Raw genomic sequence first — 15078 nt, 5'->3', positions numbered from 1 at the left:
GTCCATGGGAACTGTTTAATGGAGAAACTGAACCGTGCAGTGTTGTTACTGCACAGGCGTGAAATCGGGATGTGCTTGCTGGGTAGCCAACTGCACCAAATCCCAGATATTATCACGTGGGCTTCAGATGCCCACAACCTCAATGGTCCCTGCCTGCTTCCCAGATCTGGTAAGATTTTATTGATTTAAAACAAAGGAGGAACACATTAACCTTTTGCAAGTAGAAGCTCTAACAATCCTGGTGGAGCATTAAACAAAAAAAAATGAGGACTCTGGAGCTCCGCTTTAAACAAGCACTTTGGTGAATGGCAACAGATGCATGGAAAGGTCAGAGATTACCATGAGGCATGCTTTTTACCTATGAGTCTACTGTGGTACAAAACCCCATCTTGGTGATGTAATTGGCAATGTTCTGCCCCTCAGCCAACGTTAAATGAAGCCGGGTTCCCAGTTAATCTGAAATCGCACCACACGAGGAAGACGAAATAAAAATTCACACATCTCTCATGGCAACCACTATCTTTCCTGCATTCAACACACTGAATATATTGTGTGATTTTATTAATAGTCCTCATTCACTTGCATTTTATGGAAAACATATCTATAGAAGACTTTGAGGTAAAAAACCCATGCCCATCCGCTGAACAATGATTTGACAACTTTACGTGGAGTTGGTGTTTTTGTTAATTTAATTGTACAAATAGAATCCTATTAATAGTCAGGAATCATTGTGTTTTCTTGATTTTCAGGAAACTCCTGTGTTCACTGAACTAAATAGGGAAAGTGAGGAAGAGAAAAGTAAGTCGTCTTTTTGCCTGTTGCACTCAATGTCATTAGTGCTTTGCTTCAACCAATAGAATGCAATGCTATTACCGGTGACAAAAAAAAAAATCTAGGATTTGTGTTGAATTCTGATCTACACTATGGAAATGATCATTGTAAATGATAAACAACACTTAGATTTTTATGTACTAGATTGGCATTGTGCATATTCAGTGCTTGATGTAGTAGTAGTAGTAGTAGTAGTCATGTGGTTATTTTTCAGATGACAGATACCGCTCAAAATATTCTTGGGAATAAATATTATTATTCTTGCCAATTTCAGAAGTCCTTATCTCTGCATGCTAGTTCTGAGTGAATGGCTCCATCCAGATATTGAAGAAAAAGGGTCAGCATAAGCTCTAACAAGCAGGGCTCTCTGGATCCACCCCCCCCCCCCCCATATTGAATTGTAATTGTACTGTCTGCCCCAATGTTGTAAAGCACTGCGTAAACTGTCAGCGCTATATAAATCCCATATTATAATAATAATTATAAATGGACAACTAGTATTTTCCAAAGTGGACAGCCCTGGCGGTCTATGTGTTTCTCCTATGACAGATTTTAGGGCTTGGCAAGTCCCAGGTGCCATTTTGCCAAAGTGACCAGAAACCACGTTCCCAAGGCCGGGGATCCGCCTTCTCTTCCAGCACCAGCCCCTGGAAGCTGACTCGGGTCCAACAAATTAAAAACAAACAAAAATAAAACTACAGCTTTACTGCTTTTCCACTGCAGAGCCAAAGCTCCTCCTTTCTTTCTCACACAATGGCACCTTCACATGCTCTCCGCCCCCTTCCCCAGCCAATCCGTGTGCATCTTGCTCCACCTACTCCCCAGCAGTCCCAGTGCGTGGTGCTGGAGACCAGCAATACCTGTTTTGTACCAGCGAGTACTGATACCAATTACCGACAACTTTGCAGTGTGATTGGAGCCCATACAAAATTAATGGGCTTAAATTGCACTGCAAAAAATGTGATTTGAACAGGAATGCGGTATGATTCCTGCCCGAATCACATGTGGTTTCCCGCACTGTTGTTTTGTGAACCCAGGCTGAAGTCACTATGATGAGCCTGGGTTCACACAGGAGCAGTGCGGGAAACTGCATGTGATTCAGACAGGGATCCCACTGCATTCCTGTTCAAATCACATTGATTCACATTGATTGCGATTCTTTGCACTGCAGTTTGAGCCCATTCTTTATGTATGGGTGCAAATCCCATCAAAAAGGTATTGGTTTTAGGTATCTGAGTATTTGCATGAGTACTCATGTAAATGCTTAGTATTGCCATGTGTGCAACCCTAATTTATTCCTTTTTTTTTTTTTCTTTTTGTTTAAACATTTAACCCCAAAAAATAAAGATCGTGCTCCTTTTAAAGCATGTTATACAGCACAGTGCTTGTGCTGTCACCTGGCCCCCTGTATCACCTGTAATGCCTGGTTGATCCTGCTAGTGCCTATCCCCCCCCCTATTGACCTAGTGCCTATTGACCCCAACATATCAGGGCTGCTGAGCCTTGACACGGTTCTCAGCATACATGCCTCCGTCATCCACAGGTCTCCTGTGTCCTCTCCTCCATCCTCACCCCCTTCCCCTCTCTGCCTGTCCGCTCCATGTTCGCACTGCCCTCTCCCGTCCTGCTCAAATGACTGTTTTTTAAATATAATCCTCTTTTTATTTTTTTTGTTTTATTTTTATGTAATTTCCCCCTGTGACTGCTTTATAAAAAAGAATGCTGTTGTATACCTGTTTAGAGCGCTGATTTGACCCGCCTCTCTCGACCCAACAGAAGCAGCAAGCGGGGCTGCCTCTCTGCTCTCCTCCTGACTGATGTCAGCGGGGGATCCCCGGCCCCACCCACTGCATCTGTCGGGCCGAGAGAGGAGATGGGCGGCGGGTCAATGAGCGCAGATCAGCACTCTGTAAACAAGGCATATACAGCATTTTTTTTTTTATAAAGCACAGTCACAGGGGGGCATTACATAAAAAAAAAAAAAACAAAAAAAAAAAAAACGGAGGATTATGTAAATATACATTGGTTGGTTAACAACCATTTTAAATTCAGGCAGTGTGGGTACCAGAACAGGACCAGGTATCAGCCTATTGTGTAGGTCACTGTTCTGCAAACAGCATGCCTACAAAGAGCAATACTGATAGGAGAGAGCAGAGTGATGGGGAGATGATCTCATCCTTCATTGGCCAATCAGTTAGGCGGCTGGTCCTTGATGGACTGGGCTCAACTTGAGAAAATCAGAGCCAGGAATAAGGAGAATAAAAAAAAAAAACGAATTCTGCACCCTAGACTAAGCAAGCATTTACCCTACAGGGGAGGGGACCGCTTCAAAGGGGTTTAGTCACATAGAAATGCTTGCACATACCTGCAGCAGCTCTCTTGCTCCAAATGCTTACCGTTCTGCAAGGTTAGTGTAAAAAATTACCCCCTACATTCCTATTGGCCCATTTTGATGCGTGTTTCCTCCTTGGCAAAAATGTGTGTTAAGCAACTGCCATGCTTGTATATCTGCCCTCCCCCCCTTTTTTCTTCTTCTTGTTTTTCACCCTTGTTTTACACCCTTCCAAATTTCACCCTTCCCTTCCAAATGTATCTTTTGCGTGGGAAATTTCCCTTCCTTTTTGTTCATCAGGAAAGGGAAAATCTCTGCAGGTAATGTTTTATTGTAAACAGTGGATGCTGGGATTGGGAGGTTTTTCTTGTGAAGAGAGACAGAAATTTCATTTAACTGATCTGGTACTGAGCTTGGAAAATAATTTTTTTTTTTTTTTTATCTTCTTTTTTTAAGTTGCATTTAATCTTGGAAAAGCTGCAAGCACATCAGGAGTAGCAGCTTCAAAATCCAGGTAAGGCCAATTTTTCCATTCATAGATAATGCAGGAAGTGTAGCCTTTCCATAGGTTGGGTACCTTTACAACAAGTGACTTGGCATCCTTCCAGTCTTTTAATAAAATGAAGTAACCACACAACAGGAGCTTAAGGAATTTGTGCATGGAGTCAACTGTACATTTTGAGGATGAATTACTCCAGAGTGTCTGCAGTTATGGAGGTCAGCGAGACCTTATTTTAAAGCTCAAGAACTGTTTCTTCAGAATATAGAAATACTTGACTGTCCATTGATTGGCCACAGATTTACTTTAAAGTGGAACTAAAGTCCCAGTTTCCAAAACTGCGAGCAGGCAGGCTCTTTTATTGCATGAGAGCGATTTCATGTCTCTTCATAAAGAAACGTGCCTGCTTGCAGCTTAATTTACATTCCAGCACTGCGGCTGTGTGCTGGGATGACTGAATTCCTGCGCATGCACAGAAGTGACATCGTGCCACTCCAGCTAATAAAGATGGACACAGCCCAATACCTGGAGAAGAGTTTAGTTTCTCTTTAAGCTAAAGCGTTCATGTTCATTTTACAGTTAAAGTTACACCCCTTTCACACCAGGGCGTTTTGCAGGCGCTATAGCGTTAGAAATAGCGCCTGCAATCTGCCCTAAAGAAGCTGCACCATTGTGTGTAGTGTGAAAGCCTCGAGGGCTTTCACACTACAGTGGTGCGCTGGCAGGACGTCAGAAAAAAGTCCTGCCAGCAGCTTCTTTGGAGCGGTGAAGGAGCGGTGTGTTTACCGCTCCTCCACCGCTGCTCCCCATTGAAATCAATGGGGCAGTGCTGTAATACCGCCGGCAAAATGCCGCTATTGCGGCGTATTGCCGGCGGTTTTAACCCTTTCGCGGCTGCTAGCGGGGGGTAAAAGCATCCCGCTAGCGGCCGAAATGCGCCGCAAATCTGGCGGTAAAACGCTGCTAAAAATAGCGGCGTTTTACCGCCGATGCAATGGGCGGTGTGGTGTTAAAGGGGTCTTAGAGAGAAAAATTATCGGGCATGGCTACATATATTTTAGTCGCATATATATTTGGTGACATAGGTTCCACGCTGAAAATGTGTGTAAATATATGTGCCTGCGTATAAATTGCAAAGTTATTTCAAATGATCTTCTCCATCTAGTTCTCTGTCATTGAATGCGTTGAAATCTGCTGCATCATCTGGAGCAGTCAAGAGAAAAGACCCAGTTCAGACCCAGGCCAAAGAGAAGAAAAAGAAATCTGCCCTTGATGAAATCATGGAGGTGGGAATTGTTCAGTTGTGTTAGTCAATTAAAAACTTTTACAGACTATCGGATAAATGTTTTGTGTAGGATAGGCGTGATGTTTGTGTTTCTTTTTTTTTTTTTTTTTCTTAGAAGAACATTGCATGTCAATACTTGCCAATACATTTAGTTAGTGCTGCTAAACCCAGGACCCTGCAGTCACTATATTTGATCTCCCACAGTACACAGAACATGGAAATGCAATTGTTTTAATAAATATAAACTACTAAATGCCCTTTTTCCATCAGCAGTTAAAGGGATTGTAAAGTAAAATAAAAAAATAACAAACATGTTATACTTACCTCCACTGTGCAGCTCGTTTTGCACAGAGTGGCCCCGAACCTGCTCTTCTGGGGTCCCTCTGCGGCTGTCTCTGCTTCCTCCCACAGGTACTTCTCACGTTCATGCGAGCTCCCTCGCATGGTGAGAAGCACCTGCGGGTGCTCCTGTGATACAGCTGGCGGCTATAGCCGCTCGCTGTATCACACGGCCCTGCCCCCCTGCGCGCGCCGCATCATCGGTTGTGATTGAGAGCAGTGTGGGCCAATGGCTGCGCTGATTTCAATCCATCCACTCCAGCCAATCAGCGGCCAGGCTGAGTGGCGAAGAGGACGGCGGGGGCGACCGCAGGTCTTTTGAGGGGTCAGGTTAGTAAAACGGGGGGACTGGGAGTGCCGGCAGTGTGAGATATTTTTTTCACCTTAATGCACAGAATGCATTAAGATGAAAAAACATTTACCTTTACAACCCCTTTAAAGCAGCCTTGTGACTTCTATCAGTGTCTGGTTAAAGCTTGTAGGAGGAGTTTTCATTCTGCTCTGACTGTCCTCTAATGCTGTAGGACCCCTGACCCTCTGTCTGCACAGTACTGATTGGCCCTGGGCTGATCACATGCACTCTCCCAAGGAAAACTGAGCATGTGCAGCTTGTCCTCTAGCCTCTGTTATATCAGAGGATAGTTTGGGGACTGTGGATGAAGGGGAGGAACAGAGAAGACAGGTTCAAACAGAAACTACTGTTTTTAAAAAAAATATATATATTTTTTTATAAATAATTTTTTTCTTCTTTTTAATTAATATGAATTTGTCGTTCATTATCGGCACCTTTTTAAAGTGGTATTAAAAATGTTGCTTGCTGCATTTTTGGGGTATATTTTGTCAGTTAAAAAAAAAATGCACCAAAAACGCACCTCCCCATTGAAAGCGCAGCAAGGATGCATCAGAAATGCTCCCGTGATTCCTTTTCGATAGGTCATGTGACTCATACCCATGTAAAGCACACCATAAGCAAGGTACAAATTAGGTTGCTCTGGCAGTTGCAGCAGTAACATATTACACCCTGAATATAGAGGGGCAGCTGCAGCAGTAACCTATTACATATTGAACCCTGAATACAGGTGTAACCTGTTATAAAAGGTGAACTTATAATTTAATTTAAAGAGGAAGTAAACCCTGATGGGTTTACTTCCTCTTTTTTTCCCTGCAAAGGTAAAGCATAATGGACTACTATGCATCGCATAGTAGCTCATTATGTGTCACTTACCTGACACAGGAGCCAGCGAAGTCGCCGCTGATCCCTGCAGTCCGCCGCGTCCATCTTGCTGGTGGCGTCTCGCAGCTCCGACCAATGACAGCGGCGCAACCGCGATGACGTCACTCCCGCGCATGCGCACGGGAGTCGCGCCTCGCAGCTCCGTTGCTGTCATACGGCGAAGCCGCGATGACGTCACTCCCGCGCATGCGCACGGGAGTCGACAAATTTGCCGCATGCGCCGTAGACAGCGGTGCCCATTTTCGGGCAAATATCTCCTAAACCATATAGGTTTAGGAGATATTGCTTGGACCTACAGGTAAGCCTTAATCTAGGCTTACCTATAGGTCCAAGTTGTTTGGAAGGGTTTACTTCCTCTTTAATTAGTAAGTTACTTGTACAGAATGTCTGACTAGTGAGACGGAGGAGGAGCACAAGGTGCCAATTGGTTTATGTGCGGACAAGTAGCATACTAATTGCAGGAGAAAGCACAGTGACGGAGATGAGCTTGTCATTGTTCTGATTCACCTTTAGCTATTTAGTCTTAGGCTGGGGCATGTTCAGGGCAACCCGGGCTCAGAGGATGTAAGTTGAATGATGCAGGCCATCAGACTGAGAACACCTAATGGCAGAAATAAACTGTGCAGCAAATCTCTGGACTGAAGGTGGATGTTGCAGCCAAATCTAGTTTTATTTTATTTTTTTAATTGTCTATTTGCTTCTGTCTTCTGTTTGGCTAAACATGCATTTCTATTATTTTAAACTGTGCTGTATCCATATTCTTAGTTAGTGAATTAAAATAATCACTTGATCCGTGTATTTTACAAAGCATCATTACACTGCATCATAGATTGAATTGGGTGGGCTTGTGTCGTTTCTCATCCTGATAAACTATGTTTTTTTTCTTTGTTTTTTTTATAGATGGAAGAGCAGAAAAAGAAAACGGAAAGAACAGACTTTTGGTTGCAACCTGTGAGTAAACAATAGATGTTCAATTAAAAATGTATCAAAGTTTAATGGCGAAAACAATCATGTCAACAGGTTACCTGGTTCTGTAGAATATGTATAAATAGTTCATTATGATTTTTTTTTTATAACTTGTTTTTTTGGGCTCCAGTCACAGCCAAATATAGTATCTCACAGAAGTGAGTACACCCCTCACATTTTTGTAAATATTTAATTGTATCTTTTCATGTGACAACACTGAAGAAATTACACTTTGCTACAATGTAAAGTAGTGAGTGTACAGCTTGTATAGCAGTGTAAATTTGCAAAAAATTTTAAATTGGGCCCATTGGGCCATTTTCCCTCCCTGGTGTCATGTGACTCGTTAGTGTTACAAGGTCTCGGGTGTAAATGGAGAGCAGGTGTATTAAATTTGGTGTTATCACCTTACTCTCTCATACTGGTCACTGAAAGTTCAACAAGGCACCTCATGGCAAAGAACTCTCTGAGGATCTGAAAAAATAATTGTTGCTCTACATGAAGATGGCCTAGGCCAGTGATGGCGAACCTTGGCACCCCAGATGTTTTGGAACTACATTTCCCATGATGCTCCACTACTCTGCAGAGTGCCAGAGCATCATGGGAAATGTAGTTCCAAAACATCTGGGCTGCTGAGGTTTGCCATCACTGGCCTAGACTATAAGAAGATTGGCTAGACCCTGAAACTGAGCTGCAGCACGGTGGCCAAGACCATACAGCGGTTTAACAGGACAGGTTCCACTCAGAACAGGCCTCATCATGGTTGACCAAAGAGGTTGAGTGCACATGCTTGTCGTCATATCCAGAGGTTGTCTTTGGGAAATAAATGTATGAGCGCTGCCAGCATTGCTGCAGAGGTTGGAGGGATGGGGGGGTCAGCCTGTCAGTGTTCAGACCATAAGCCACACACTGCATCATATTGGTCTGCATGGCTATTGGGGGTGCAACAGATCGTCACTGATCTGTGATCCGAACGGGTCAACCCGCTCGGATCGGCACATGCCGCGATCCGCGGAGCGCTCCACAGTCTCGGCCTTAGGAAAGGCCGTGGCTTTGGCCTAGCTCCGAAGCGGCGCCCATCTTTCTACACCCAGGCTGTTTACACTGATCGCTCCGAAGGAGCGATCACTTTTAAACAAACCGGCGTCATGTCATGACGCCGGTTCCTCTCTCCCCTCTCTGTACTAACCTGTACAGTGGAGGGGAGAGATCCTGAGATGGAAGAAGCCATCCCTCCATACCCTGCAATACCCTGCCAATACTCTGCAGTACCCCAATACTCTAGCAATACTCTGCAATACCCCGATACTCTAGCAATACTCTGCAACACCCCGATACCCTGCCAATGCTCTGCGATACCCTGCCAATGCTCTGCGATACCCTGCCAATGCTCTGCGATACCCTGCCAATGCTCTGCGATACTCAGCAATACCCTGCCTGCCAATACTCTGCGATACCCAGCCTTACTCTGCGATACCCAGCCGTGCCCAGCCTTACTCTGCGATACCCAGCCGTGCCCAGCCTTACTCTGCGATACCCAGCCGTGCCCAGCCTTACTCTGCGATGCCCAGCCTTACTCTGCGATACCCAGCCGTGCCCAGCCTTACTCTGCGATACCCAGCCGTACCCAGCCGTACCCAGCCATACTCGGCCAATATTACAGTGGGGGAGATTGTGGATATTACAGTGGGGACTATATGGTTGTGGAATTTTCACAGGTTTTTGCAAATTAAATTATTATTTGCTGATCTGAAAAATGATCCGATCCGTGACTCTGATCCGAGGAACAATCCGATCCGTGAGTTTTTTGATCCGTTGCACCCCTAGGCATAGAACATGTTTACTTTAAAGGGCGGCTATCACAAAATACTGATTACTAAATTCTGACAAAACACGTGTAATGATGGTATTTAGTATATTTTTTTACTTTACTCTACGTTTGTATTAACAGTGACGGGGTTTGAGCAGTTGCAGTTCTTTCAGGATTAAGTTATGAGAATGGAAAGGTATGTGTGGCAAGCCCCCCTTGTGAAGTGTAATACTTTGTTCCAACCCCTGTGACTGTTAATTTTGCTGATCAGCTTGGTCTGCATAAAAACATGAAAAAATAAAGACACATGAGCGAAAAGTATTAATATGCGAAATACTGTCATTACATGTAATAGCTGCAAACAAATATAAGAATGATGGTGGTCCTGTAAAAATGTCTCACCCTTGAAAAGGTGTATTTTGGTAATGCTGCGCATGAAGGTTAACATTGTCCTTTTATTTTTAAGGAAATTGTTGTAAAAATTGTAACAAAGAAGTTGGGTGACCGCTATTACAAGAAAAAAGCAGTAGTTAAGGTAACTATTTGTTTACTCTTTGATGTGCCTGATATCTTTTCATCATGTTTACATTGTTTCCTATTAAACCATGTCTCAAACCTTTCTGATCATGTTTGACCCATATTCGAGGTGTAACATGAACCATGTTGTTAGCATGCACCGTTCCTTTTTCTTTGTTTTCAGGATTGCAGGGTTCTTGTCCTTGCAGCATCTTGTCCACACGCCCTCATTCATTTACAGGAAGTCAGAAGTAACGCAGGGCGCCGGCCGCGGGAGTGGGCCCTGTAGGGCGCCAGCCGAGGCTGGCGGGAATATGCGATACAAAGTTTAGAGGTAGTTACGTCAATCAAGGTGTTTGAGAACCCAGAAGATGGCGAGGGGGGAGATGTTGGCTTCAATGGGGGGGGGTAGGAGTGACGGGGCATCACAGGTTAAAAGATTGGAGGGAAGAATACCAGGACACAGACAAGGGAGTCGGATCCACTGTCTCGCCTGGCCACCCAAGGTCCTAGGTAACAGAACAAAGATCTAAGAAAATTACTCATGTGAGACCTGAGGAGACTATTCTTTTGTAGAAAAAGTAAGAGGTCCAAATCTTTCAATATTTCACACTCTGTTCCTTCATTGACATTGACAATATTTTCTGAGTTTCCATAATTCTAGCCAGCCAGTGAGGTTTATTTGTGTGGACTGAACTCTTCCAAGGTGTTGGAATACAATCTTTTGCAGCCATTAAAAGATGTTTCAACAGGGAGTTTCTGGACCTTTTGTTAGATAAGGGTGTATCATGGAGCAAATATGCCATTAGATTCCTCCCAAGAGACACACCAGTTAGAGCGTTAACCGTTCGGTTTAAACATATCCCAGAAATCCAAACAATTGACTAAGGCGCTGGACCATGAATTCAAAAAGTTTATTGAGCATTAGGCAAAACTTGTGTGGATGTCTTGGATCACAGTGAAGGAGATGAGGGGGAATCCACAGACTGTCACAGCACAGACCAAGGGGAGAAATGTGGGTGGTGGGCAGGGATGCATGCAGGCAAGGTACCTGATGGCCAGTGTGGGATGTTATCAACCCCACACCGCGGAGCCTGGTTTAAGGAAAAGATGGAATGTGAAAGCCCACAAATGGTGGCCAAAAAAGCGCTGGACATTTGGGGTGGCTGAGATCTCGATGACCAAGGGGTACAGACTGCCAGAAATGCCGATCCTCAAGCCGCAGATGCAGTGTATCCTCACACACTATACAGTGCTGTGTAGACCTTGTGCAAGGGATATCAGTGGGTAGACGTGCCTATTTTCTGGGTCCTTCGCCCTTTTCTACACCAACGTGCACAAGGTCTTCACAGGACTGCACAGTGTGTGTGAGGTTACACCTCATCCGCGGCTTGAGGATCAGCTTCTCTTGTGGTTTGTACCCCTGGCGTTCAGCCTCCCATCCAGGTGTATTGGTCATCGAGGTCTTGGCCACCCCTGCTGTTCAGCGCTTTTTTTTGGCCATCATCTGTGGGCTTCCACATTCTATCTTTGCCCTGACCCAGGCTCCTCAATGCGGGGTTAATTACATAGTTGGTAAGGTTGAATAAAGACACCAGTCTATCCAGTTCAACCTGAGTGAGTATGGGAGCGTGTCTACAATTGTACAATTGTACTGGGCATCACTGTTTTTTATTGTGCCACAGAGGTGCCAGTCAGTGCTCATTTGTGGGCACTGGAATATGTTGTGCATCATTTTTCACAAGTGGATGGCCATGGGGGATGTACCTGGCCATCCACATGCTGGGGGCTTCCCTAGTGGTCCTGGCGGCTTCCCCGATGGTCCAGTGTGGGCATCCGAGGGGTGGCTGTGCTGATAAACAATGAGCTCAGACTCCCCCTGTCAGGAGAGCCGCCGATCGCCTCTCCACTACTCGCGTCTGTCAGACGCAAGTGAGGAAAAGCTGATCGCTGGCTCTTCCTGTTTACATCGTGATCAGCCGTGATTGGACACGGCTGATTACGTGGTAAAAAGCCTCCGCCTCCATCAGACTGACACACCACACCACAGATCGCTGTAATGTTGTTTTCCTGCAGGACATCATATGATGCCAGTCAGGATAACTGAACCACCGCCCGGCCGTCATTCTGCTATAGGCCGGGCACGAAGTAGTTAAGGTACCCATATAGCGCTCCACACATCGCACACTCGCATCGGTCCCTACCCTCAAGGAGCCCACAATCCAAGGTCCCTAACTCATATTCATATACTAGGGCCAATTTTGGACAGAAGCCAATTAACCTACCAGCAGGTCTTTGGAGTGTGGGAGGAAACCGGAGTACCCGGAGGAAACCCGCACAGGTAGGACCTGCTTACTCCAGGCAGGTAGTGTCGTCCCACACTGGCCATCAGGCAGCTTACCTGCATGCAGCCTGCTTTGGCTCACCACCACCTAGCCACTAGACTCCCTCTGATCTGTGCTGTGACACTCTGTGCATTCCCCCTTACCTCCTGCACTGTGTTCCAAGACATCCATGTAAGTTTTAGCTAATGCTTAATAAATTTTCTTTATCGTACATCTCCAGGATACAGCGCCTCAGTGATTACTGTATGGGTTATATGGCACCTTCAGGTGATGAACACTAGCAAACCCTAGACAGTAAGTTCAATTCCCCATATAACCCCTCCCCTTACCGGAAGTACCTCGGTTTTTTCGCCAGTGTCTTAGGTGTTGGTCACGAGTAAAGCTGTGCTGTGCTGAGCTCTGCTGGAATATTCCTTACTGGGGCAAGCCGTGCAACCGGATCCATTCAAAGTCCCAGTCCAGTCCCCGAAGATTTTTTTTAATGGAGCCCACTGGGAGAGGTGAATATTGAGTCTATTAACACAGAACCCTGCAGCTGGATAAGGTGAGGGAGATTCCTAAGGAATTTTTCTAATTCTTGTGGGTATTTCTCCTTTAACATAAATGCTGTCATGCTTATGGTCACCACCGGGGGCTGTCAAGAGGCATGTACCTGTTCTATGCTCCTCAGTCTTGCCTCTGTGCCAAGCTGCATGTTTCCTCCAGCCCAAGCCCGAGGTAAGACGCAGGGAAGGTTTTTTTTTTCCCTTTTGGGAATGTTCCCCCCACCTGGACAGCTTTGCCCCAGGAGGCAGAGGGAGCGTGGCTAAGTCGGCGGTGTGCCGCACTGCTCCTGCTGCCGCCGTGGCAGTTCTCCATCTGGCGGCTCTCCTCCACCCCAGCCCTCCATATATGATCCAGCAGATCGGAGCCCGCTCGCGTGGGAAAGCTCTATCTTTGAAAAAGAGGAGGGTGCGGTGGGTGATCGGAGGAAAGGGGGTGGGGCTTGTCGTTGTGCTTCATCACACACAATGCAGGCTATGTAGCTATAAAGGGCACCTTTTTTCAGGTGCATACAGCTAAAGGAGGGACACAGAGAAGATGGGTCGCATGTGATTGTTGGTTGACACAGAAATTCCCAGGACACATTTGCTTTGTATCAGGCTGAGCTTAATAGCAGCGGCAGTTGCTGGACTATTGCTCAGCAATAGGTGCATTTTCTTGGCTGTACCTCTGCATTTGTGCTCGGCACCATAACCAGAGGGCATGGTACAAATATTGCCAAAAATAAGGGCACAAAAGGGTCACCCTCAGGCCCTAAGGACCCCCCCCCCTCCTCTGCAATACCACCCCCCCCCCCCCCCCAAAAGATCTAGGAAGGCTGGTCAGAGTGAGCCATCGTGGTCATCATGGGCTGCAATTGCTTCTGACACTTCAGCCCCTATCTGTGTAACTGAGGAGTTTTTTTCCTTAACTATGAGTGGCTTAGAAGAAAGGTTAGCGACTTTAATCGCATATGAATAGAAGAAAGCGCATTAGGTCCCCTTCTACCACCCAGGATCCTCAAACAGGAACAGTGGGAGGGGTAAAATGTATCCCCCTCAGATGACCATGGAGAGACTGACTCCCCTTCTGAGGGATCAAGTGGGGAAGGACCACCTTCAGCTTCATGTGCTGAGAAATTGCTGGTGCATTCTCTTACTGAAATGGTCAGCTCCACATTCAAGCTACCCTTAACCTCCCTGGTGGTATGATTATGTCAGGAATTTTGTACCAAAAGCAGTACAATTTTTTTTTTTTTTTTTCATGGAAATTTGGTGTTCTGTATTGTAGGCCTGCAATTCTTAGTAATTACTTAAACCTGACCAAGCAAGACTCTAGTAGACTTCCCATATGTGATAATGTTTGAAACACAAAATCATGAATTAGAATCTAATAAATAATGTAATACAAAATGATGAAATTTGTCAAAGAAAATTCAATAAGCATCCTGAGTGTGATACATTTTGAAACAACGTACAGCACGCAGTCCATTACAATCAGGACAATGGAACCTGCTTTCTTTTCGGACTTTCTTTCCATTGCCATCTCTCTTTGAACAGCAAACCATACACATCCTGGTAGGTGCTGGCTTTTTTGCAGTTGGCGGTATGTAGTCCATAAAGTGTTGACCAGTCAGGCGTTCTGGGTTGGCAACATCAACAGCACATCGTCCAGGACTGATGGCATCTGGTGGTTGACAAAAATCTGCTCAGCCTCCTTCCAGATAAAATCAGAATGAACAAGAGGCTTGTCACTCTTTGCTCTTCACAGGATATATGCATTGTTCCAGAAGATGCCTGAAAATCTTATTATTTTTTTTTTTTTTTTTTTGCTGTTTGAAGCATAGCCAGATAAAATGTCATTCCTTGATCGGCTCTGTAGACATCTCCCATGGTGTTATTATAGTCTATCGTGACTTGCGGCTTCAGCACATCTTTCCCACCTTTTGTGTGGACCATGGCAGTGGAGGTATTGTGCACAGTACTCATGAGAAGCACGTCCTTCTTGTCTCGCCATTGCATTGTCATCATCTTACCCTTCTGCCAGGTAACCATTTCTCCGGTTTTTAGTTTTTTTTCTTGGCAAACATAGATGGCATGTCACGTCGGTTAGGCCTAACGGTACCATAGGCATCAGTCTTATTTTGTAGCAAAACTTCAAACAGTTCCGGAGACATGTAGAAATTATCCATGGTCGCACAATATCCCTGATTCAGCAATGGCTCCAGCAGTGTAAGAACAGATGTGGCCATCCCATAGCCACTGTACCTGGGGTTGAACTTCGTGCCTTTACCGGTGTAAATGACCTAATTCCAGATGTACCCAGTGGATGACTCGCAGAGCATGTAGGATTTGATGCCAAACTGCGCTCTTTTGGATGCAATAAACTGTATCCAGCTTAGG

The 15078-nt window shown here is 45.3% G+C and overlaps 1 protein-coding gene across 1 annotated transcript in view; it reads left to right on the top strand.

Annotated features, from left to right (window-relative positions):
• The window catches only part of KIN (Kin17 DNA and RNA binding protein), a 51973-nt gene that overhangs the window by 17469 nt on the left and 19426 nt on the right, over window positions 1-15078 (top strand). The window contains exons 6-10 of the mRNA XM_077472768.1: window positions 750-798; window positions 3620-3677; window positions 4828-4948; window positions 7421-7471; window positions 9760-9828. Coding sequence (XP_077328894.1) covers window positions 750-798; window positions 3620-3677; window positions 4828-4948; window positions 7421-7471; window positions 9760-9828 — 348 coding nt within the window. The remainder of the gene's footprint in view (window positions 1-749; window positions 799-3619; window positions 3678-4827; window positions 4949-7420; window positions 7472-9759; window positions 9829-15078) is intronic.

This window comes from Lithobates pipiens, unplaced genomic scaffold (genome assembly GCF_037356315.1).
Source record: "Lithobates pipiens isolate NorthernLeopardFrog02 unplaced genomic scaffold, aLitPip1_a1.2 Scaffold_8, whole genome shotgun sequence".
NCBI classification, from domain to species: Eukaryota; Metazoa; Chordata; class Amphibia; order Anura; family Ranidae; genus Lithobates; species Lithobates pipiens.
The sequence above is the reverse complement of the archived record's forward strand: the minus strand, read 5'-3'. Positions and strand labels throughout refer to the sequence as shown.